The 26,034-nt window shown below is 36.3% G+C and overlaps 1 protein-coding gene and 1 long non-coding RNA gene across 2 annotated transcripts in view; one reads left to right on the forward strand and one right to left on the reverse strand.

The window, feature by feature from the left end:
- The window catches only part of SECISBP2L (SECIS binding protein 2 like), a 61,701-nt gene that overhangs the window by 15,495 nt on the left and 20,172 nt on the right, over positions 1-26,034 (reverse strand). The window contains 10 exon segments of the mRNA XM_032343657.1: positions 770-990; positions 11,353-11,515; positions 13,095-13,119; positions 13,121-13,189; positions 13,192-13,221; positions 13,992-14,179; positions 18,163-18,304; positions 18,437-18,604; positions 19,119-19,199; positions 20,877-21,011. Of these exon segments, the coding sequence (XP_032199548.1) occupies positions 770-990; positions 11,353-11,515; positions 13,095-13,119; positions 13,121-13,189; positions 13,192-13,221; positions 13,992-14,179; positions 18,163-18,304; positions 18,437-18,604; positions 19,119-19,199; positions 20,877-21,011 (1,222 nt within the window).
- Positions 928-25,912, forward strand: LOC116591047. Its single transcript, XR_004285825.1, has 3 exons — positions 928-1,012; positions 25,364-25,515; positions 25,824-25,912. It is a non-coding gene; the product is annotated as an uncharacterized LOC116591047 (long non-coding RNA).

Raw genomic sequence — 26,034 nt, forward strand, 5'->3', positions numbered from 1 at the left:
CCAATAAATTTTAAAATTCTTCAATGCCAGTTTTTGTCTCTCCATAGGGATTGGTATAGTGCGAGTCAAATTTCCATTTGGAAATTTCCATTTCCATCCATTCAAAAAGAAATTACAATTGTTAATAACGGCTGATGTCTTTATTCTCTCAGCTTAAGTGGCAATAAGACAGAAATATATATTACTGTTTTTACTGGTATTTCTCCCTTGTGGATAATATGCCTATGACTGCTACCTCTGCATCCATCTACTCCAATTACCCAAGTGGCTCATCCATGAAAACAGACAACTCGGGGTGCATGACCCAGTGCAGGTTCACCCAAGAGCCCCTGCATGGGGCTGCTTATTTTTTGAAACAAATCACCATAAGAAGGAGCAGACAACTTTATGTTTTCTCTAATTCTATTTAAGGGAAAAGGACCATCAAAGGTACATAAAATAAACATTTTTAAAGGAGAAATGTATTTGCAGCAATAAAGGAATATACTCTTACAAGTCCTCACTCTGATTACAACAGAAGGGACACTTGGTTGAGCCAACTTAAATCCTTCACTAGTGTTCACAGACTAGGATTTCTTTACAGTCCAATCTCAATTTTATTACTTAATTTGAAGTACTGAAAGATTTCACTTTCTTTCCTCATGTTCAACATTGTTTTGTACCTAAACTCTGCAAAGAAAGACATACGGCTTTCACTTTAAAATTCATTGTATATCCTACAATTATACTAAATAAATACCAGAACACTTCAAAAGTAAAATGTTCATACCTTTCGACTGGATTTTTTCACAGTTTGGAGAAATTATAACACACTTGATCTTATTTAACTTCATATGTTTAGTAACCTCCCTTAGGCCCATAACCAGTCGTCTCCTTGCTTTTGCTCTCACAGGATCTTTTTGGTAGATACGTTCCTGAAAACTGACAAGCTCTTGAAGAAGAAGAGTCACACATTCATCAATCTCTTTACAAAGAACCTGATTGCAATACCTGTAAGGGAAGCACAAAATAGGTAAGTCCATCCTAATTTACTTTCCTGTAATTATAAGATTATGTTAGGAAAAAAAAACCCAATACGAGGTTTTCAATGAAAAATCAACTCTTTAAAATCTCTTAAATTCTACTGCAAATTAGAAAAGGAGAAGAGTTTTCCTGAATTGTAACAAACTGGCTTTTATGGAAAGGTGGGATTATCCTCAGGTATGAACTATCCAAACTCCCAATTATTAAATTATTAAGGCTATAAATCAAATGTTAATCTGTTATTTGATAAAAAGAGATATAATGTTTCTGGTAAGAAGATACAAAGTAATTCCACACCAGTAAATACCAGAATTTCTGGGAAACACAACTTCCCAGAAGCTAACTGAATGCCTTCATCCCAACCAAGTCATCCTCCACACTCTGATAAGTCACAATCTCTGGGAATTGGCTTCTTCGACCATAAAAATAAGGAGTTAGATAAGATGGCCTCAAGAGCTCCCCTAAGTCTGAAAATCTATGGCTGTGGAGCATGAACTCAATAATTAAATTGAAGCAAAAATCTAAGAAACCTTGAGGTATAAGTCACATGCCCTTATAGCAAGCAAAGCAACTGAATGAGGCCCTTTGTGAGATTATGTATGGTTATAATTTGAGCAACAGAGAGGCAGTGAGTGAGGCCCCTATAGTACTTACCTGCAGGGATAAGGTCATTCAAGTTTACTTACTCCCTATATATTCTATTTCTCAAGTTCTCATCCTTAACCTCTACTATAAACAAGTACTATTGGCATAACTTCTAATCTAAGACTAACCAGGCAAGTAAACTTCCGCTTTTGAATTATATTATACAGTAGAAAAATATGGGACTGCCCTTCTTTAGTGAAAAAAAAATTGTTTTGGAAAATTTTTTTCTTTATGTGAAAAATGTTTAAATAAGTAGTGCTTAAATAAATAAATAAGTCTGACACTACTTAAGAAGATATAGACTGAGAAAAATTATCAAAGTTTGCAAAATAAAAGAATGCACTTAGAAAACAGAACACCAAAAATGCAGATTTTTTTCATTCTGCTTTTCTTTCAGAAAAGGAAGATCCCAAGCTCAACTCCTCCCCAGACAAAAATAGCAAAAAACAGCTCTTCCACAACTCAAGATAGAAAAAAGAAAGGAATGGCGAAAAGGGCTCTAGTCAGGACCCACATATCCTGCTCAGTGATTCCTAGACAGGAGGGATATCACAAACACAGAGGCCATCCTTCCTAAGGAACAAAAGATTCAAGCTCTGTATTAAGCGTGCCCACCTTGGGTACCTGTATCAGGAAGATGAGACCCCATAATCACTGGCTTTGAAAATCTATGGGGCTTAAATCCAGGAGAGCCAGAGGGCTAAAGGAAGCTGAGACTCTAATCTTAAAGGGCACAGGCACAAACTCACTGGCTCTGAGACCCAACACAGAGGCAGCATTTTGAAAAGCACCTGGGCCACACGTGAAGATTTGCTAACTCTAGGACATGTGCTGGAAAGGCAGGGATCTATGGGAACATTTTCTAGGAAAAGAAAAATTCCGATTCCACCACACTCAGCAAGTGACCCTGGGTGGGATCAGCAGTCCTAAGAAGCAGTTATTGCCCTGCCATGCAGCAGGGAGCTTCAGTCTGGCACCTCCCAAAGCAGCTGAGGCCAGACCACCAAAGTGCTCCCAACTATTAAAGCAGGGCCTTTCTTGGGGCACCTGGGTGGCTCAGTGGGTTAAAGCCTTTGCCTTTGGCTCAGGTTATGATCTCTGGGTTCTGGGATTGAGTCCTGCATCGGCCTCTCTCTGCCTGGCAGGGAGCCTGCTTCCTCCTCTCTCTCTCTGCCTGTCTCTCTGCCTACTTGTGATCTCTTGTCTGTCAAATAAATAAATAAAATCTTAAAAAAAAAAAAAAAAAGCAGGGCCTTCCAGCCAGCTGCATCTGAGGCCAAACCCACCTACCTTTGCGAACCCAGCAGTCACAGCCCAGCCATAACAAAAGGATATGTGAAGTCCACAAAGGGGACACACCTGAAGTGCCTGGTTCTGGGCACTAGGGAAGACTGTGCTTCAAGACCCAAAGGATGTCTTCTACATTAGGTCACTCCATTAAGGCTCTGAGACATAGCAAATCTATCTAACACACAGAAACAAAGAGAGTCAGACAAAATGAGAACACAGAGAAACATGTTTCAAATGAAAGAACAAGACAAAACCTGAGAAAAGAATGAAATGAAATGGAAATAAATAAACTACCTAATAAAGAGTTCAAAGTAATGGTCATAAAGATATCACCAAACTCAAGCGGAATGGATGAACACAGTGAGAACTTCAACAGATACTATCAAAAAGAACCCATCAGAGGAGAAGATAAAATGATACACTGGAGGGAATCAAAAGCATATTAGATGATGCAGAAGAATGATCAGTGATCTGGACGAAGGGTAGTGAGAGTCACCCAAGTTGAAGAGCATAGAGATAGAACAATTTTTAAAAATGAGTAAAGTTTAGGAGACAACTCTGAGAAAACATCAAGCAGACTAACATTTACATTATAGCCGTACCATAAGGGGGAAAAAGAGTAAAAGAAGTAGAAAGCTTATTTGAGAAAATAATGGCAGAAAACTTCCTTAAGCTGGGGAAGAAAACAGATATCCAGGCCCAGGAAGTACAGGAAGCCAAAAACAAGATTAATCCAAAGAGAGCTACACTAAGAAATGTAATAACGAAGATGTCAAAAATTAAAGATGAGGAGATAATCTTAAAAGCAAGAGAAAAGCAACTAGTTATGTCCAAGAGAATATACACAAAATCATCAGTTGATCTTTCAACAGAAACTTTGCAGGCAGAAGAGAATGGCATCATATACTCAAAGAACCGAAAGGAAAAAACCTACAACCAAGAAATTTACTTGACAACATCATTATTCTGAACTGAAGACAAGATTAAGAGTTAAAGACAAAAGTCAAAGGAGCTCATCAACACTAAACTGGCCTTATAAGAAATGTTAAAGGGACTTCTTTAAGTGGAAGAGAAAACGCCACAACTAAAAGAAAATTATAAAAGAAAAAAAGCTCACTGATAAAAGAAAACATATTGCAAAGGTAGTGCTGATCAGCCACTTATAAAGTTAGTATGAAGGTTAAAAACAAAAATAGTAAAATCAATGATGTCTATAGTATTTTGTTAAGGGATATAAATACGTAAAGCAGGATGTCAAAACGTAAAACACTGAAGGGTGGGGGAAAATGCAGTGCTTTTAGAATGTGTTTGAACTTAAGAAATCATCAACTTAAACTTACATACATAGAATATTATACATGAAATTCATGATAAATAAACCAAAAACCTATGATAGATACAGAGGAAATAAACAGAAAGGAATCTAAACATAACACAAAGAAAGTAATCAAATCCCAAAGGGAAGAGATCAAGGGAAAAAAGGAAAAACAAATAACAGAGAACTACAAAACAGAAACAAACAAATGGCAATAACTACATACCTACTGATAATCACAGGATAAATGGAAGAAATACTACAATCAAAAACTCAGGATGGTTGAATGGATAAAGAACCAAGACTCATCAATATGCTGCTTATCAGAGACTCAACTGGCACCTACGTGGCTCAGTTGGTTATAGGCATAAGACTCTTGGTTTCAGCTGCGGTCATGACCTCAGCCATGAGATCAAGCCCTACATCAGGCTTGTGCTGGGCACACAGTTTGTTTAAGATTCTCTCTCTCCCTCTGCTTTTCCTCCCTATCATACACCTGCTGTCCATGGGCTTCTCGTTCTCTATCTCTAAGGAAACAAAAAAAGACTAAGGTCAGGACCTAAGACACATACAGACTGGAAGTGAAAAGATGAAAAAAAGATAGTCCAAGCACACAGAAATGAAAAGAAGGCTGGGGTAGGAATAGTTACATCAGATAAAATGGACTTTAGAACAAAGACTATAAAGAGACAAAGAAGGACATTAAATAATGACAAAGGGACCAATCTAACAAGAGGATATAATAATTATAAATGTCTATGTATCCAACATAGGAGCACCTAAGCATATAAAGCAAATATTTATAGACACAAAGGTAGAAACTGTTAGTAACATAATGACACCCCACCTACATCAATAGAGAGATCATGCAAAGAGAAAATCATTAAGAACAATGGCCTTAAACAACAGATTAGACCAGACAGACATAATACAAATATAAAGAACAGTCCATCCAAAACAGCAAAAAACACATTCCTTTCAAGTATACATGGAACCTTCTCCAGGGTGGATCACATGTTAGGTCACAAAACAAGTCTCAATACATTTAAGAAGACTGAAATCATATCAAGCATCTTTTTAACTACAAGAGGAATGAAACTAGGAATCAATTACAAGGGGGAAAAAAAACCTGGAAAAAACACAAATATGAGGAGGCCAAACAAATGCAAATAAACAACCAATGGGTCAAAGAAATCAAAGACGAAATTAAGTATCTTGAGACAAATGAAAATGAAAACAGAACTTCCAAAATCTGTGGGACAGAGTACAAACAGTTCTAAGAGAGAAGTTTATAGTGATACAGGCCTACTCTAAGAAACAAGAAAAATCTCCAATAAACAATCTAACCTTACACATAAAATAAAAACAAACAAGGCCTAAAGTGAGCAGAAGAAAGTAAATAAATAAGTATCAGAGAGGAACCAAATAAAACAGATACTGAAAAAGACACAACAGAAAAGATGAATGAAACCAAGAACCATACTCTGAGAAGATAAATAATATTTATACGGACCTAGATAGTACTATGCTAAGTATGTCAGAAAAAAATTACCATATAATTTCACTTACAATGTGGAATCCAAAAAACAAAACAAGTGAACAAATTTAAAAAAAAATAAAAAGAAGAAAGAAAAGAAACAGGGCGCCTGGGTGGCTCAGTGGATTAAGCCTCTGCCTTCAGCCCGGGTCATGATCTCAGGGTCCTGGGATTGAGCTCCGCATTCGAGTTCTCTGCTCAGCGAAGAGCCTGCTTCCCTCTCTCTGCCTGCCTCTCTGCCTACTGTGATCTTTCTTGTCAAATAAGTAAATGAAATATTAAAAAAAAAAAAAAAAGAAAAAAGAAAAAGAAACAGAACCATAAATACTAAGAATGAACTTTACCAAGGGGTAAAGAGTGGAAAGATGGGCACAATGGGTGAAGAGGAGGGGAGATACCTGCTTTCAGTAATGGAATGAATAACTCATGGCGGTAAAAGGTACAACATAGGAAATATAGTCAGTGGTATTGTAATAGCACTATATGGTAACAGATGGTAGCTATACTTGTGGTAAACATAACATACAGACTAGTTATACACCCAAAACTAATGTAATATTGTGAATCAACTATACTTCAATAAAAAAAAATTTTTTTAAAGGGACAATAATGATAAACCTTTAAGTCAGACTCATCTAGACAATAAAGGGGGCCCAGAGACACAAAATCAGAAATAAAAGAGAAATTACAACTGACACCACAGAAATACAAAGAACCATAAGACTACTATGAAAAATTATACATCCAGGGGCACCTGGGTGGCTCAGTGGGTTAAAGCCTCTGCCTTCACCTCAGGTCATGATCTCAGGGTCCTGGGATCAAGCCCCGAATAGGGCTCTCTGCTCAGCAGAGAGCCTGCTTCCCCCCTCTCTATCTGCCTGCCTCTCTGCCTACTTGTGGTCTCTGTCTGTCAAATAAATAAATAAAAATCTACTTAAAAAATTATATATCCATAAACTGGACAACTGAGAAGAAATGGTTAAATTCTTAGAAACACACAATCTTCCAAAACTGAATCATTAAGAAGTAGAAAGTCTGAATGCTGTTTACAAGTAATAAGAGAAACAATAATCCAAAAAGAAAAAAAACAACAAAAGCCCAGGACCAGATAGATTCAAAGATGAATTCTATTACAGATTTATTATTTTTTTAAATTTCTTTTTAAAGATCTTTTTTATTTGAGAAAGAGAGTGAGCAAGAGAGAGAGCACAAGCAGGGCCGGAGAGGCAGAGGAAGAAGCTGACTCCAGCTGAGCAGGGAGCCCAATTCAGGGGTTGACCCCAGAACCAACATGATCTGAGCAGAAGGCACACACTTAACCAACTTAGCCACCCAGGTGCCCCTCTATACACATTTAAAGAAGAGTTAATACCTATTCTTCTCAAACTATTCCAAAAACTAAGAGGAACACTTCCAAATTCCTTCTATGAGACCCTGAGCCAAAACCAGACAGATACTACAGAAAAAGAAGTTATAGGCCAATATCCCTAATGAACATGGAAGCAAAAATCCTCAACAAAACATTAGCAAACCAATTCAATAATATGTTAAAAGAATCACACACCATGATCAAAATGGCATTTATTCCAGGGATGTAGAGATAATCCAGTATCAACAAACCAATTGTCATACACATTAACAAAATGAAGGCTAAAAATCCACATGATCTTCTCAACAGATGCAGAAAAAACATTTTGACAAAATTCAACATCCATTTACCGTAAAAATTCTCAACAAAGTAGATACACAGGGAACATACCTCAACATAATAAAGGCCATATTTGACACACCCACAGTTAACATCCATACTCAACAGTGAGAAGCTGATAGCTTTCCTCTAAAATCAGGAACAAGGCAAAGATGCTCAGCCTTGCCACTTTTTATACAGCATAGTACCAGAAATTTTTAACTACAGCAATCAGAGAAGATTAAGAAATAAAAGGCATCCAGTTGGTAAGGAAGAAATTAAACCTGTCACTATCTGCAGATGTAATGATAATGTGTGTAGAAAACACTAAAGACTACACAGAAAACAAAGAGAACTAAATAAATTATTCAGTAAAGCTACAGGACACAAAATTAATACACAAAAATCTGTTGCACCTCTATACAGTAACAAGCCAGCAAAAAGAAAAATTAAGAAAACAATCCCATTTACATCAAAAAGAATAAAATACCTAGGACTACCTAGGAATAAACTTAACCACGGAGGTGTAAAAACTGTACTCTGAAACCTAAAAAGACATTGACGAAAGAAACTGAAGATGACATTAATTGAAAGATATACTGTGCTCATGGACTGGTAGAATTAATGCTGTTAAATGTCCACATTATACAAAGGAATTTCAGATTTAATGCAATCCCTATCAAAACAGCATTTTCCACAGGACTAGAACAAAGAATCCTAAAATTTGTAGGGAATCACAAAAGACCCAAATAGCCAAAGCAATCCTGAGAAAGAATAAAGCAGAAGGTACATGCCCCGATTTAAAACTATTCTGCATAGCTATAGTCATCAAAAAAGTGTGGTACTGGCACTAAAACAGAGATCAACAGAACAGAATAAAGAGACGATAAATAAAACTCACACTTAATGGTAAGTCAATCCAAAGACAAAAAAAATGCAAAAAATATATAATGGGGAAAAGACTGTTTCTTCAATAAAATGGTTCTGAGCAAACGGGACAGTTACATGCAAAAGAACAAAACACACAAGAAGAAATGCAAAAGAACCCCTTTTTTACACCATATACAAAAATAATCTCAAAATGGATTAAAGACCTAAATTTAAGACCTGAAACTCCTACGGGAAGACTATCATCAGTAAATTCTTGGAAATCAGTCTTAGCAGTATTTTTTCTAGATCTGTCCCCTCAAGCAAGAGCAACAAAAGCAAAATGAGCAAAAAGAAAAAAAATTTGGTGAAACTTCATCCAACTAAAAGCTTTTATACAAAGGAAACCATTGATAAGACAAAAAGACACCCTACTGAACTCGAGAAGATAATTGCAAACGACATGTTAGATAAGAGGTTACTATCAAAAAAAAAAAAAAAACAAGACAAATGAGAGGTTAATACCCAGAATACATACATAAAAGGATTCCTATAACTCAACACCAAAACCCCCACACAATCTGACTAGAAATGGGCAAAGCCCTGAACAGACATTCCACGAAAAGACATAAAGAGGGCCAACAGACACATGAAGAGATGTTCAACATTGCTAATCTTCAGGAAATACAAATCAAAACCATGAGAATACAAATAAGCTATCACCTCACACCTATCAGAATTGCTACAATCAAAAAGACAAGAAGTAAGTGTTGGCAAGCACATGGAGAAAAGGGAAACCTCATGTACTATTCAGGGAATAAACTGGTATAGCCACTAGAGAAAACACCAGAGAGGTCCTCAAAAATTGAAAATAGAACTATCATACAATCTAGCGATTCCACTTCCTGGTATTTACTTGAAGAAAACAAAAACATGAATTCAAAAAGATATAAGCACCATTATGTCCACTGCAGCATTGTTTATGATAAATCCAGATATGGAAGCAATCTAAATGTCCATAAAGAGATGAATAAATAAAGAAGATAGGGTTGTATATCATATGATCTCCCTGATATGAGAAAGTGGAGATGCAATGTGGGGACGTTGTGGGGTAGGAAGGGAGGAGACAAACCATGAGAGACTCTTAATCTCACAAAACAACTGAGGGTTGCCGGGGGTAGGACGGTAGGGATGAGGGTGGTGGGGTTATGGAACATTGGGGAGGATATGGGCTATGTTGAGTGCTGTGAAGTGTGTAAACCTGGTGATTCATAGACATGTACCCCTGGGGCTAATAATACAATATATGTTTATTAAAAAATTTAAAAAATATTAAAACCTAAAAAAAAAAAAAAAGATGGGGTTGTAGCTATGTGTGGAATATACTGTGTGTGGCATATTACTCGGCCATAAAAAAGAATCAGAGCTTGACATTTGAAACAACATGGAAGGACCCAGAGGGTATACTAAGTGAAATAAATCAGAGAAAAACAAATATCGTATGATTTCACTTATACATGGAATCTAAAAAACAAAATAAATGAACAAAACCAGAAACCACACTATGACCCTGCAATTGCACTACTGGGTATTACCCCAAAGATATAGATAAGGGCCATCTGTACCCCAATGTTTATAGCAGCAATGGCCACGGTCGCCAAACTGTGGAAAGAACCAAGATGCCCTTCAACAGACGAATGCATAAAAAAGATGTGGTCCATATACACTATGGAGTATTATGCCTCCATCAGAAAGGATGATACTCAACTTTTGTAGCAACATGGACGGGACTGGAAGAGGATTATGCTGAGTGAAATAAGTCAAGCAGAGAGAGAGTCCATTATCATATGGTTTCACTTATTTGTGGAGCATAACAATAGCATGGAGACAGGGGAGACGGAGAGGAGAAGGGAGTTGGGGGAAACTGGAGGGGAGGTGAACCATGAGAGACTATGGACTCTGAAAAACAATCTGAGGGGTTTGAAGCGGCGGGGGGTGGGAGGTTGGGAACCAGGTGGTGGTATTGTGGAGGGCACAGACTGCATGGAGCACTGGGTTGTGGTGTGCAAAAATAATGAATACTGCTATGCTGGGAAAAAAAACCTATTAAAAAAAAAAACACAAAATGGTGGTTGTCAGATGGGAAGGAGTGGGGTTACAGGTTAAATAGGTGAAGGGAATTAAGAGGTACATCCAGTTTAAAAAAAAGAAGTCAAAAATATTTTAATAACTTTGTATGGTGACAGACAATAACTAAAACATACAATGATGATCATTTCATAATGCATATGAATGTCAAACTCACTATGTAGTATGCCATTTGGCCTGAACTAATGTAATACTGTGTATCACTACGCTTAGTAAAAAAAAAAAAAAGGAACAAACAAACCAATATGGTTTTGAATTCATAATGATTTTACTTTCACCCTGGGTTCTTTCATATGTCATTTTTAAATGTAGCATCTGCACAAATGTTTAAAATTCTAAATCCTTCACAGAAATAACTATTAGCTCAATATTATCCACTGACAGGTATTTAAAAACTTAGCAACATGTGCTTAAAAACAAAAAATTTTATGTAATAGGTTCACTTCACATAACAGGGTCTTAGAAACTTGTTTTTAATTGGTTAGAGAGGGATTCTTTTCTGAAAGGCCAATAATATAAACAAAAAAGCAAAGCATTTGAGGAGGAAAAACCCCGTATTATAAGGCAGTTGTAAGATAAAAGGTGAGATATCCAGGTTTATTTATAAATATTATTGGATATAAAAAGAATATATTTACTGGCAAAGCATTTTCACATGAACACTGATAGCTGACAGAAGTCAAATGCTTTAAATAAAACCAGCTATTAAAAAAATTTGAAAAAAACTCAAGTATCTTTGAAGTTTTGTATGCTCAACCCACCAGTAATGATAATACTGCAGTCAGAGCCACAGTCCAGACAGTTAAACTATTCAACCTTAATAATGAGACTAAAACTTACTCTCTAAATCTTTTGCTGTGGATTTTGGTTATTGTTGAAGATGCCATGGGACTGCCTATCCCAGAACTAGCCGGAGAGCCTTGTGACACAGGTGTCATACAGTATGGAGAGTTCTGACTTGCTGGAGAAAGCGAAGTATCACTGGGCATGCTCAGTCCAGTATCTGTGGAGATGTGGGGGTAGGGGAAAAAATTTAGAAACTTCAAATGCTGAAAAACTATATATACTGATCAACACTACTTAGAAAAGCAGTTGTCTTCTGTGTAACTTCCAAATTCTCCAGAAACTAACAAGTTGGGTATTGTTTATATCATAAACATCTCTCATATTCTACAAAAATGAAGTCTTCCTATTATCTCTTAAAACATACTCTTAAAAAAGAAGCATAGTCTGTAAGTCTCTGCACAAGAGACGTGAGAAAGTCAAGTGATGTAAAACATGTATTCTAGAGGACTTAAATTGAAGAACAAAGGTAATAACTTCTGTACCTCTTTCCAGATCATATTATCCATCTCCTTGATCTCTATTTTTTCACCTGTCTAAAAATTCCCACTGCTGCTAGCAATGATGAATTCTACCTAACTCATTCTCTCCACACCCCTCCTGATTTCTTTAGACACCACCCCCAGTTTCTCTCTCATTTGGTCTTTGCTTCTGTTGCTAAGGCAGCCTTCATTTTTTTAGATTACCACCTTTTAACGTGACTGCTTCCTTCATTCATTTGGTGCTTTTTTCCTAAACAGCTAAACTCAGGAAATGAGTTATTATTTGTAGTCCAGTCCACTAGTTAGCAAAGTTACACATGTATCTTCTTGTCTCCAATCCATTCTTTTTTTTTTTTTTTTCCCAATCCACTCCTTATTACATTTCTTGACCTTCCAACCTCCAACCCGGTTACTGAAGTACCATGACAGGCAATCAATAAAACACCTAAATGAATGCTGATTCATCCATTTTTTAATGAATGGATAAACCTAAATACAAGGGTAAGCGATATTTAATTGAGAGTAAAGGGGAATCTTAACCAAATATGTCCTAGCTGAACAATCTTTAGAAGCAAAATCTTTACTAAACACAATGGAACACTGCCAGTAAATACGCGTAAAACAGATTTAAATGTGTTGCAGAAAGGACATACACATACACCAGCAGAAAAAGGGACCTAGCCAGGTAATCTCTTAAAATCTCTCTTCAACAGTAGTTAAAATATCAGAAGGAATGTGCAGTTTTGCTGAGGTTCCTATCTAAAATCGTATGTGATGGCTACCGTTATGGGACTGAAGCTTACTGACCAACTGAATTCTGCTCTACAAGAGGCTTGTAATTCTACTCACTCAATATGGTATATGTATTAATTCATGAAAATGAGAAAGAAAATCAACAAAACAATCCAACAAAAAGTAGTCCTGTGAAGAAAACAGCCAGTAATGTTCCTAAATACAAAGAAGACCAAAATGAAAAGAACTATGAGTTATAGAGGATGCACTGATGAGACCACAGTTATTAGTACTTACAACAAAACCAGGCCTTAAGCCTAAAAATGTCACAGACCCTACATAAGACCTGCCCGCATCCCCCCTTTTAAAATATCTCCCTACAAAAGCATCTCAAAAGAAACCACTCCCAAAAAGTATAATGTAGATAAATATTGGAGCATATTTTACAATTAGGATAGTAACTAGTGATGGCTTATTAAAATACTCTGCACCATTCCATGATAAGGGAGAAAGGGGTGATCTTACCTTCCTGGGAAACAGTCTCCTGTGGCCAAATCATCAATAAAATCTAAGTGCATTTCTATTGGTTCCTCAGATCCCAAAAGGTTATGGTCCAGTCTATTAAACGGCCCTTCTTTTCCTCTCTTTCTTTCTTAAAAATAACCTAAAAGTCATTATCGGTCTTTAATTACTGATTACGCTTTAAGTACTGAATGATGAAAATGTTCACTACTACACAGTTAAAGGTCACTTACAAATGGACACGAGGAGTTTGGTTGGCTACATGTTTAGTTGACTACAAAGAAACTGACTGGTAAAAAAGTAAATGTTAATTTTAGACACTGTAGTTGAAAAAAGTACTATATCCAAAATAAAGGCAGGCAATTAAGCTATATAATGCTACAACTATCGAACCACATTTGCTTTCCTCTTTAAATCCCAAGTTTCCACAAAAAAGGATAAAATATAAAGTGTGGAAACCAGGTCATACAATAGATTTACACTTTGTAGTTTTCAATTATCTGGGCATGGATCATCTCATTCTGCTCCTAACAATACTGAATTAAATAAGGCTGATATTATCTTGACTTACAGATGAAGAAGATAAGGGTAGGAAAGGTTTGCCTGAAACTATATAATTTAGAACCAGAATCCAGGGCTTCTGATTCCTAGGTCCAACGTTCTGGATGCTAAATGTTTAACTTTTTTTTTAACCTTACAGGAAGAATTCATCCTCCAGGGCCCTGTCCAATACAGAAAGATAATCTTGACGCTGATGATATCCCCAACCCCCAATTAACTAGTCCTCATAAAGATGTATGCTTAGGACTATCTCATAATAACCTGTTGGCTTAAAAAAACTGCCACAAACTGCTTTTGCAAAACAGATTTAAATCCTTATTTATCTTTTAAGATAAACACCAGCAGATTTTGGTTTACCTTTTTAAGTGCTGTGGGCCGTTTTAGTTTTGCAATTTCCTTCTCTTTTCCTTTCTTTGCTTTAGAGGAAGTAATGTCCAAAGAATTAAAGGATGTCAAACAGGGCTGACTTTTGGTTAAAGGCTTTCTGTTAGTAGAGTCTTTAGTGTGAAAAGAAGCTGCAGTAACCACTAAAAACAAACAAGAACATTAGTTTTACTATTATGACCAACACCACATATTATGAAAAATTCTAATAATAAATCTACAAGAAAATCCTCTTCTTGGGGGAAAAACAGGCATTGTAATAGTAGGAGTAGTACAGGGCCATACAGTGTCTCTCAGGTACAGCTTTTATGAATCCATTTAGCCTCCATAAGATAAAGATGACAAAGCCAAGGCATTTAACTAATCTAGCAATCCAAAGCAGGGACAAATAAATTATTAGTTCTACTCCACCACAGTAACCATCAAGCATGCAATTCTTTAAAACTGGTCTCTAAGCAGTACCACTCTACCTCTGCAATTTCAAAATTCTGCACCTCTCCTTATTCCTACTGAATCTTACATAAGAATCACCCTTATATAAAACACATAGTCTTGTCACTCCTCTCTTCATTTGAGCCTACCAGTGAAGAATGATTTTTCTCTTTGGCTGCACTCTTAGTACTTCTTTAATACTTTTGTAGTTCTTTTATACCTGATGGATATCCTCTACCCTCTAGTGGCTACCACAGTCCTTTAAAGGGTCCAAAGACTAAGCTCAATCCTCACTCTAGCAGCAGCAAAGCTTTCCTCCTACTTCCCTGAGAGCTGCTATCTGATATAAACGTGCAACACCTCCCCCCCACCAGGAAGCAGCAGGCATCCTAATTCCTGTTCAAGGTTTATCACTGCCTCTCCTCTTAATCCATCTCAGGATTAATTCCCCAAGGATTTTGGTGTCCCTTCCACCTTGCATCTTTCAAGGTCCTCCTTGACCCCTGATTCTTTTCCCTAACTCCCATTAAGAAGCTAAAATCTCCTATACATGGAAGAAAGAAAAACAAACAACCCAAAAACCAGACAACCCAACAAAACCTTCCCCTGAATGGCTTCCCCTTAAGCTAAGGTACTATCACTCCCCTTTCCTTCCTTATTAGACTTTTCAATAGTCTGCCTTATCAGTTATTTATACTGATGTGGATACTACCTAGTTGTATCCCAGCAACAAGATAAGCCTGGGATCTTCCTTCCCCACCATCTTCCCCAGAGGTCCTGAAATAGTCTGCTTTCTCATTATCACTTCCCAGATCATTACAGTCTGGCCTCTGACCTACCCACAAGCTCACACCACTACTGTCAAGATCACATACAAGCTTGTAATCACTGAATCTAAATCTCTATTCTAGTTTTTTCAGCATTTGATATGAAAGACCTCTTCCTTAAAATTCTGTCCTCGCCTTGTGTGATATTATACTCTCCTACTTTTCTTACTCTTTCTCAAACCTATTTTTTTGGTTCTTCCTCTTGCTATCTTTTAAGTCTGAGCATTCCACAAGGCTTTATCCCTGAACGTATTTTTCCTAACTTTTCTTTCTTCCAATAATCTTACTCATTTCCACAGCAACATATCCATCTCTATTTAAACTTCATGGGCTTTGGGGTCCCTTGGTGGCTCAGTTGGTTAAGCATCTGCCTTCAGCTCAGGTCATGATCCCAGGGTCCTGGGATTAAGTCCCATGTTGGGCTCCTTCCTCAGTGGAGAGTCTGCTTCTCCCTCTCCCTGTGCCTCTCTCCCCTGCTCATGCACTCCTTCTCTATCTCAAAAGAATAGATTTTTTTTTTTAATTTATTTATTTGACAGACAGAGATTACAAGTAGGCAGAGAGGCAGTCAGAGAGAGGAGGCAGGCTCCCTGCTGAGCAGAGAGCCCGATGTGGGGCCCGATCCCAGGACCCTGGGATCATGACCTGAGCTGAAGGCAGAGGCTTTAACCCACTGAGCCACCCAGGCACCCAAAGAATAGATTTTTTAAAAAAATCTTTAAAAAAACCCCAAATCCTCTCTGACTTCTAACATACATAACTGCATACTAAGTAGGAACTACTCCCGACATAGCATTTCACATAAAACAGGGCTGAGTCTGTTCTTCCCAACAAAATTCTTCTTCTATGATCTTAGTTTGATATCATCATAATTACCATAATCCTCTAACTAAGAGAGTTTGGAGTCATGGAGCCATCTTTGACCTGTCTCCACATTCCATGAGTTTAAAACAAAAACCGCCACCAATTCCTCACAATCCTTTCATGTATCTACAATAGTCTCATTCTTTTCTTGGACTTCCCAAGAAAGTAAATTTCTTTGTAATCAATACTTTCCAACTTAAACACTGGTGGCAGGTTAGAGGTTAATCTCATTTCCATCGGGTAAGAATCCTCTCCCTTCAAAGCCCAGTCCACATGTTATCTGCGTGAAGGCATTTGTAACGTCTTCCCCATTTCTCCCACTTGACACAAATCACTCTTCTCTTCTGCAAGTTCATAAAACTTTGGCTGGCATCTTTCCTAAGGCACTGTTCTTTATTAGTTATTTGTTTATGTCTTTCTCCTCAATTAGATTATAAACCTTTGACCACAAGAATACCTTAATCTATAATTCCACAGTCCTTGACACCATGCTTTCCATCTATAGTTGTAGATATCAGCATGTGGTCAATGAATCAAAGTTATAACAATGAAGCCATTTGAAGTATCACAGGTTAACAATCTCTTCCCATAGTAATCAGTGACTATAACCCAGTGACTATAGTGACTATAACCCGAATGACTATAACCCAGATGTTCTTCTAACCACTTCATATGTGTCACCTCATTGACTCTTCAAAACAACCCTGTAGCAGGTACTATCATTACCTCCACCTTAATGTCAGGAAATTGAAGCACAGCAAAGTTAAATAATTTGGCAAGGAAATGCATGCAAGAACAGAATTCAATCCCAGGCAGCTTAACTCCAAAGCTCCTGCTTGTTGCCATGAGGCCATACTACCTCCAGAACACGGCTAACTCTCAGTTCCACTGCTACAGTCCTCTTTACTCTTTAAGGAGATATAAATGCCATTCCCCCCAACTCAACAACATTCAACTCAAAAGCTTAGTACTCATCCAGTATTATTTTTACTAAGTAAAGCTAACGTTTATTATACTGGACAGGAAACTAGCTATAGATTTAAACATTTTTCATACAGAATTAAAGTTCTACACTGTTAATTATCTTTTTGTCTAAAAACAACAGACCCTTTACATACAACAGAAGAAAGAGAATATTCCAATTCTGCCTCTTACCATCATGCTTTTTGTTGGTGTCTTTCCCTTTCCTTTATCTTATTCCTCTCCCTCTACAACAAAGGCTATGCAAAGAAATGAGGAAGCACATAAAAGCTGCTCAGCTCTAAATCTGACAAGGTTTATTAAAATATACATTGCCATTTCAGTAGAAAGCCAAATCAGTCATTCTCTCTCATACACACATATACACGCATGTATACGCATGCACACACACACCCCTTGATCATAACTCCCATGTTTCCCAGTATCCAATTTAAAAGTTATAAAGCCAAATTACTTGTGATTCTTATTTCAACCCCTGAAGAAGAAAAACATTAGCTACTTCATAATGTATACCAACTGACATGTGAACAGAGACCTATAAGACATGAGAGAACAAACCACAATGGTATATAAGGAAACAGTTTCAGGGTAAAGACATACCAAGCACAAAGATACTGAGCTAGGAGCGTGCTGGGTGTGTCTGTGGAACAGCAAGGGGGCCGACTGGCTAGAGCAGTTTGTGTCAGAGAGAATGACAATTGGGGGAAAAGGTCATTGGATAGCTAAGATCTGGCCTTAGGACTCTGGCTTTACGCCAAGTGAGATCAAGAGCTATTGGAGTGTTCTGAGCAGTGCAGTGATATAATCCTGTTTATATTTTTAAAAGATCACTCCTTTTAAGATAGCCTGCAGGAGGTAATAGTGGGCTACAACAGTGTAATACAAGGATGTGAGTTACAAGCGTAACAGGAGAGGAGCTGGTGAGTAGACTCTGGATTTTCTAGATAGATGTTATTAACATTAATAATATTCAAAAACTATTACCAAAACCAAAGAGGAAATTGCTCAGATAGTGAAATCACCTGTATATGCCAGAGGTCTGGTATTAGTAATCTGCCGTGCTTTCATCGCTTGTTGTTGTTTTTCCAGAGCTGCTAACATATCCCCCAAATCTAGCTGCACAGGGGTTTTATTTTTTTTTCCAGCTGCCTTTGATAAAGCTTCCTGCAAGATAAATGGAACATTTATTTTTTGTGATGGCATTTAAGTGTGGCAATTTATGATGACTGTCACTCCTTCTGTGTATCCCCCGCCAAACCTACCAATTACATCTGTTCATAAATATGAAAAAAATACCTGTAGTTTTTTTTGCTCCATACTTATTTCTGAATATTCTTGAGCTGTGGCAAGGGCTGCTGCTAAAGCTTTCTTCTTCTGACTTTTTGCACGTTTAGGAACTGAGGTTGTAATGGGAATTGGAGTCTGAACTATATTGATCGGTGAGTTTTCAGGTAAATCATCCAACTAGGATAACCAGACAAAAACATTTGTTAGTGATTTAACAAAGGTCTAACCGTAAGGAAAGACAATCCAGAATGTGCGATGTTCTATACTGTATCTGGACTGCAATCTTTGAGGATTCAATGCCAAAAAAAACAGAGTGAGATGGTGGATCCTTCCAGACTGGGAAATAATAAAGAGACAAACTGCTTAATGCAATTGGTGACGCTTGTCCGGATCTTGGCCTGAGAACAAAATAACTCCCAAGTAAAGTTTCACGACAACAGAGGAAATGGACTGTATGCTGAATGATATGATTCAATTAATGGTGTTTTCTTGTCCACAACAGAACTATGGATTTTACAGGAAAGTATCTTTGTTCTGGCTATGTTGAAAATAAATATTAAGTACCAAATACATGGTTTTCTTCTCTACCATGGTGCCCCACGTCTTTATGCTAACCTATAATACTTTTCAACATATCCACAGTTCAAAGGATGTTCAAATACTTTGCTTATCTTTTTAAAGAGTCACTTACTACTTTTGAAGAAAGTTTCTGTTGAATAGTCTCATCTTTAACATTTCCACTCTCATTTAGTTCTTGAAATCTATCTTCATCCTGAAATAATTTCACATTTTAAGTAAAAACAGTTCAAATCAATAAACTCTTTAAGAAAAATGCTTTATAAAGCTTTAGAGTAATGAAAAATGGAGAAGTAATTTTTAAAATTCTAATATTAGACTAAAGTCAGTCTTAAAAAGGAAATCTCATTTCTCACATGCTACAAAATAACTATCTTTATTATTCATCAGTGGGGCATATCTGTTCATGTTCATTCTTTGGATTTCCGTGTCTACTATCCCATTTTAATTAATTCTATTTTTAAAATGAATACATAATTGAAAAGAAATACAAAAGGGTTTTTATCATATTTCAGATAATTTGGAAAGTATTTTCAACAGAAAGCTTAGTATGAATTTCATAAATATATTCCCTGTCCTGTAATACTACACATACCTGTCAATAAGGTTAAAAGTATAAAAATTTAAAAGAAAATCCTATTCAAAGTAATTTCTTAACCAATATCCTCCTTTAGAGTGGAAATTATATCTAATATTTTTAAGTATAAGGATGGAACCAATTATATGGTTAAGTGCAAATAATAAATCTGCTACATGTTCTCGATAACTGAATAGAGATGTACTCTCAAGTCCTTTAGGTCGATTACTAAGTTATCTAACATATTATTCATTTCTAGTCTCTGGCCTAAAGCACATTTTCCAGTTTAATTTCCACCTAATCACCCATTTTACAAAAACTATGACCCAACAAAAGTGAGTTATTCAAATGAGTTACCTGGGATGTTGTTCACTATCCTGACACAACCAGATTCTACTGATTCTTTAAAGTCTATTCCAGAGATTGTCTCTATCCTACTCCAAACCCAAAGGGACTTGTCCCTCCTTTCAACCCCAACCACACCTAAGCAAGTACTGGTATATATGCATCTACATTACTATACAGCAACCTTCCTAAGGCTACTGTGTTTACTCACTTAATATATCAGTCACAGCAACTTATTTTACACATAACAGGCCTCCAATAAGAGTCAGTTAGATGAATAAACAATAAAAATACTCCAAGCAGAATACAAACTTTCTGCCTATTAAAGAAAATAAATTAACTTTTTTTTTCTTCTTCAAGATTCTCCTGGCTAGCAGCACAAATTACCTAGACCAAACCATTCAAATCTAAAAAAACCTGACAAAGAGACTAAACAATAATAATAAAAATTAGGGAGAAAGTTTCGTACTAGGAGAAACCAACATAAAATCAAGTTCTACCTCTACACGTTACCTCATGACGAAAATTATAAAAATAGACATTAATGAACTTAACTATAACTTCATTACTAACTATTATTAACTATTATACTAACTATACATATCCTGGACAAAAATGAATCAATACTTCTGAGTAATTTATAATCTAATAACAGAGTCATAAAAAGTACTTATCAGAATGTAAGAATATTAATTTTTTTTTAAAAGACTTTATTTATTTATTTGACAGACAGAGATCCCAAGTAGGCAAAGAGGCCGGCAGAGAGAGAGAGAAGCAGGCTCCCCTGCTGAGCAGAGAGCCTGATGTGGGGCTCCATCCCAGGACCCTAAGATCATGACCTGAGCCAAAGACAGAGGATTTAACCCACTGAGCCACCCAGGCACCCCAAAAATTAATTTCTTAATGGGAACATTTGCTATAATAGTTTACAAATAAAGCCTGAAAAAATACCTCAAAATATAAAGACTCAGAATTTGAGTCGCCTCTATGAGATTGACTGGTGTTTAATTGCTTATTATCTTGTCTCTTTTGTAAATTCTGTCTTCTTTCTGAAGAAGTACTATGTCCTCGGCATCTGAATCCAACCTAAGTAAGCACCAAAAGAAAAAAATATATTATTTAAGTGAACATTTTACTGAAGTATAACATACTTATAGAAAAGTACACGAAAGTATACAACTCAATGCATTTTCATAAAGTGCACAATTTACTATAGAAGTTTTGTTCAAGAGCTTTTGACAAGATCATTTTAAAAGAAATAAAAAATGTGATAATGCAAGTTACTTCCCTCCTCCCCTCCACCTCATACATGAACATTTAACCAGCTTTACTTGTAATAGCCAAAAACTGGAAACAACTCAGATGTCCTTAATTGGGAAAACAGTTAAACTTACTGGGGTACATCCCTACTACTGAACAACAGTCAGCCACCCAATGGAACAAACTTGAGGTACTCAATAATCTGGATGAATCCCCAGAAAGCCATGCAAGTGAGGAAGCCAATCCTAAAAGGACTGTATGAGTTCATTTATAAAACATTCTTGCAATGACAAATTACAGAAAGGGGGGAACAGATCAGTGGATTCTAGGCGTTAACGAGAGGCTGGCCAGAAGAGAAAAGGAATGTGGCTATAAAACGGAAACAGGAAGGATCCCTGCAGTGATGACTCTGTTCTTCCTTGTGTCAGTCAATATCCCGGTTGTGACACTGGACTGCAGTTTTGCAAGATGTTCTCATTGGAAGAAATTGCACAGTACCCTATTAAACTATTTTAAGTCTTCTAACATCTGTGGTTTTATTTTTTAAAAAAACAATTTCTAGGAAAGTTTAAAAATTAAAACTTATTTCCAAGAAAACAGATTGAGAACAAAATTTTCATTCAACCTATAAATTATCCTATTAATAAATCTGTGAAATGTTCAATGGTCATAAGGACAAGATTTGTAAGAATCTTAAGACATTTCAAGATCCTCCTCTTAAGTACTCAATGCAGCTAACATGAAATACCTCTCTTAACCAGGACACCTAGAAGATGTGAAAAGTATAATCTTCATTACCAGTTACTCCCAAATTCTAACAATAAACAGAACCTGAAGCAGATCTAGAACAGAAGGTGCTAATATACATATTTTTGATGATGAAATCAAAATTATGCACACAAAGACATGAAAACCACCTAGCAATTCCCATACTAAGTAACTTGTCTAAAAAGATTTGCTGATAAGGAATAGAATTTTTTTTTAATTTTATTTATTTATTTGACAGACAGAGAGATCACAAGTAGGCAGAGAGGCAGGCAGAGAGAGAGGGGGAAGCAGGCTCCCTGCTGAGCAGAGAGCCCGATGTGGGGCTTGATCTCAGGACCCTGAGATCATGACCTGAGCCGAAGGCAGAGGTTTAACCCACTGAGCCACCCAGGCGTCCCATGGAATAGAATTTCTTTAAGAAAAAGAATTTTTATACTCTTTTGGGAGGCAGGTTACATGGCAGAACAATAAGCCAGAGAAGACGGTCATATACCAAATTTAATTCTTCCTTAGAGTATGCACTGTGATAACTGGGCTACTTCCTATAACTAGATACCCAACAGCTTCTTAATTTTAAATATTCTTCCAGATACCGAACAGTTTCTTAATTTTAAATATATACCTCATTTTAAAATAGTATTTAAAATAGCCTATTTTAAATACACACACGATGAAACAAATCTCAGTAAAATGTTAGCTAGCCTCTAACTGATAGCTATATGAATGTTCTCTATAAAAATACTTCAACTTCACTATTTTAGCAATTTTTGTAAAATGTTTTAAAAATAGGTCCATGAAAAGAGGCTCATACAAGACTGGTAAATGCAATTTCAATGTCTAGGTAATAAAGAAACAAGTTAATTCACATAAATTATTAACACTGAAGTGAGTACTCATCAAGCCCCAAGACAGGTATGACCAAAAAACAAGAGAATAATTACTGAGCACAACTCTGCATTTCTGTGGACACTCACCATGACAAAAAAGTAAATGTAAACCTGCTCTCCAAAAGCATTAAAATTATATCCAGAAATAAACCCTGTTGTAAATCATTTACTAAATATGTATTAATGTTGCTACAAACACTAAAGCAATTAAAAAAAAATGGAACTTGATTTCTTATACTTGGGCGACATAAAGCTCCAGGATTAAATTAAAACCCCCAAACTAATGTCCCAACAAAGTTCATGAGAACTAAATTTGCATGTATACCAATTACCTCCTAAAAAGATGACTCAAAAATAAAAAACAATACAGTTTTTTGCATAGGAAGATGCCACATCACAAAGGTAATCCACCCTCCCTAAATTGATAGATTAATTTAATGATTAATACAGAACAAAACAGAAATTCTAGAATTAGATTTCAATATACCTGGGAATTTAATAGATGATGAAAGTGGTTAATATCAAATCAGCGAAAAGATGGACTTTTCAATGAATGGTGCTGGAGATTTGGGTAGCCACTTGGAAAATATGAAGTGGAACTATATTTTACACCATGCACAACACAAACCCAAATGGAATAAAGATTTAATATAAAAAAAAAGAATAAAAACACACTAGTGGAAAACAGGCAATTCCTTTATAACCTTAGAGCAAGGACGTGGCACTAAAACTCAGAAGCCATTTTAAAAAACAAAAACAAAAAACAATAAATTCAATATATAAACTTCTTAATGCTATTTAAAACATAAACTGGTATATGGCAATAATAGTGAGCAAAGTCAAAAATAAAAATGAAAGCCTAGCAAAATATTTGTAACTCATATTACAAACTAAAGGCTCCCAAATTTTTTAAAAATCTGGTAAGAGCTTGATGAAGAAACCGATTTTTAAAATATATCAAAAAAAAAAAAAACAGATCAAGATACCCCCCCCAAAAAAGGGCACAAGATACGATCAGACAAGTTAACAAAAAAATAATAACAGCCCATAAATACATGGGAAGATGCTCAACAACATTCATATACCATTCCACCTAATTGGCACAAATCCAAAATCCTGGAAACACATGATTTCTGAAGCTATATGGAAAAAGGCACTCCCACATTATTGTTGAGACTTAAGTGGTACGGTTGGCCGATACAATCAAATAACAGAAGTGGCTTTACCTTTTCACTCAGCAGTCCCTTATCTAGGAATTTACTTTACTGCTATACACATACATTTCTAAATGATACTGCAGTATGTCTACAATAGCGACAAGTTACAAACAACTCCAATGTCCATGAATAGGAAGACTACAGAAATCAACAAGTATCTTCATACTCCAAACATTACAAGTTATTTTTTAAAACCTGTGGAAGCCCTCCTGTGATATTATGAAAATGTTTTCAAGATACACTGTTAAGTGATGAAAGCAGAGCACAAAACAGAGTGGATAAAACACAAGATACATAACTGTATTTACTTAGAATGACATGAAGAAACTCTGGGAAAATACATAAGAAACTACTCAAAGTGGGACAGATATAGGGAAGATAAGACAAGAGGAGAGAGTGAAAATGAGATTTTTTCCATCATATAATCTTTTTCATCTCTTCTATTTTTCAACCAATTCACAAAATAAAACCATTTTTGAAAATTTAAGTTTTTAGATTCTGTACATTATTTAAAATTAAGGTTATGACAGATTATAGGAAGAACCTGTCTGTTCAAGTGTTAAAACATAGTAAAAATATTAAAAATCACAAGGAAAACAGCATGGTACAGGTACCAAATTTTAATAAATGGAATAAAACAGCCCAGAAACCGCACCTAGGATATAAGAAATTAGCAAATGAGAGAAAAGAATAGATTATGATTTTCAAACAGCTGGTTAACTACTTTGAAAATCTACATCATTGCATCATACATCAAAATAAATTCCAGATAAAAAGTTCTTGTAATATTATACTATAAAAAGGTAGTGGAAAATACAAGTGAATATGTCATTTCTAAAATACTTTCTAAGCCTAAAAACAATCAGAAACTGCAAAGGGGGAAAATATTTTGACTTAACAGAAAAAAAAATTCTGCACATCACAAATCAAACACATACTTAAGAATAAGTGGATTTTTTTTTAAGATTTTATTTATTTATTTGACAAGGAGAGAGAGACCACAAGTAGATAGAGAGGCAGGCAGAGAGAGGTATGGAGGCAGGCTCCCTGCTGAACAGAGAGCCCGATGCGGGGCCCGATCCCAGGACCCTTGAGATCACGACCTGAGCCAAAAGCAGAGGCTTAACCCATCGAGCCACCCAGGTGCCCAAGAATAAGTATTAACAACACATCAGAAGTAGAAAACACATTATTCAACATCTGGCTCCAGTTCTTTTAGAATGAAGAGAGATACAAAATAAGCAAAACCTAATATATTACATGTATTTGAATAATTTTTTGTTGTTCTTTTATTATTCTTCACCAGTTTGGAGGCTCAATAGCTGTACTACTTCCTCTCCAGTGGGCCATGGATACCAAAAGTCTAACAAGTTACAATTTCAACATAAAATTTCAGCACTTAGCTAAACATTTTATAGATTCTGTTTATCACATCTATATAAATAATTCTTGTTTTATGTCGGAGGCAGGCCCCTGGCCAGGGCGGCCTCCGCCATTAAAAGATGGCGCCTGGCTAGTTGCCAGGTTAGGATTGCCTCGTGAGACTAAGCGGAACGCCCAAAGAGGAAGTAAACAGCATTGGTTGCTAGCGTAGTTGTTCGTTTAGGTGCACAGCCTGATTCGCTCCCTCCTGTACCCTGCTCGCTGATTGGTCATGTAAGCATATATAAGTGTGTAGACTTGCGGAAATAGAGAGAGAAGAGAGAGAAGATGCATCCGAACCAGGGCGTCTTGTCGTCCTTGCGGGGCGAGGGCGATAGTTTTAGCTCTTCTGTTTCTAATCAAATAAAGCTAGACTGCCTCTCATGGGTGCCACAAACAACAATGACTCATTTTTGCAATAACCATAGGGAAAAGGGCATTATTCTGCTTGTCTAATAATGACAGTCTAATTAATGTTAGGGAGCAGCTGATGTCCTTCATTTCAGGGAAGCAAATGAGCAGGCAAGTATTTGGTCTATTTAATCCATTAGTAAC

This window comes from Mustela erminea, chromosome 5, assembly GCF_009829155.1.
Source record: "Mustela erminea isolate mMusErm1 chromosome 5, mMusErm1.Pri, whole genome shotgun sequence".
In the NCBI taxonomy this organism is placed as follows: domain Eukaryota; kingdom Metazoa; phylum Chordata; class Mammalia; order Carnivora; family Mustelidae; genus Mustela; species Mustela erminea.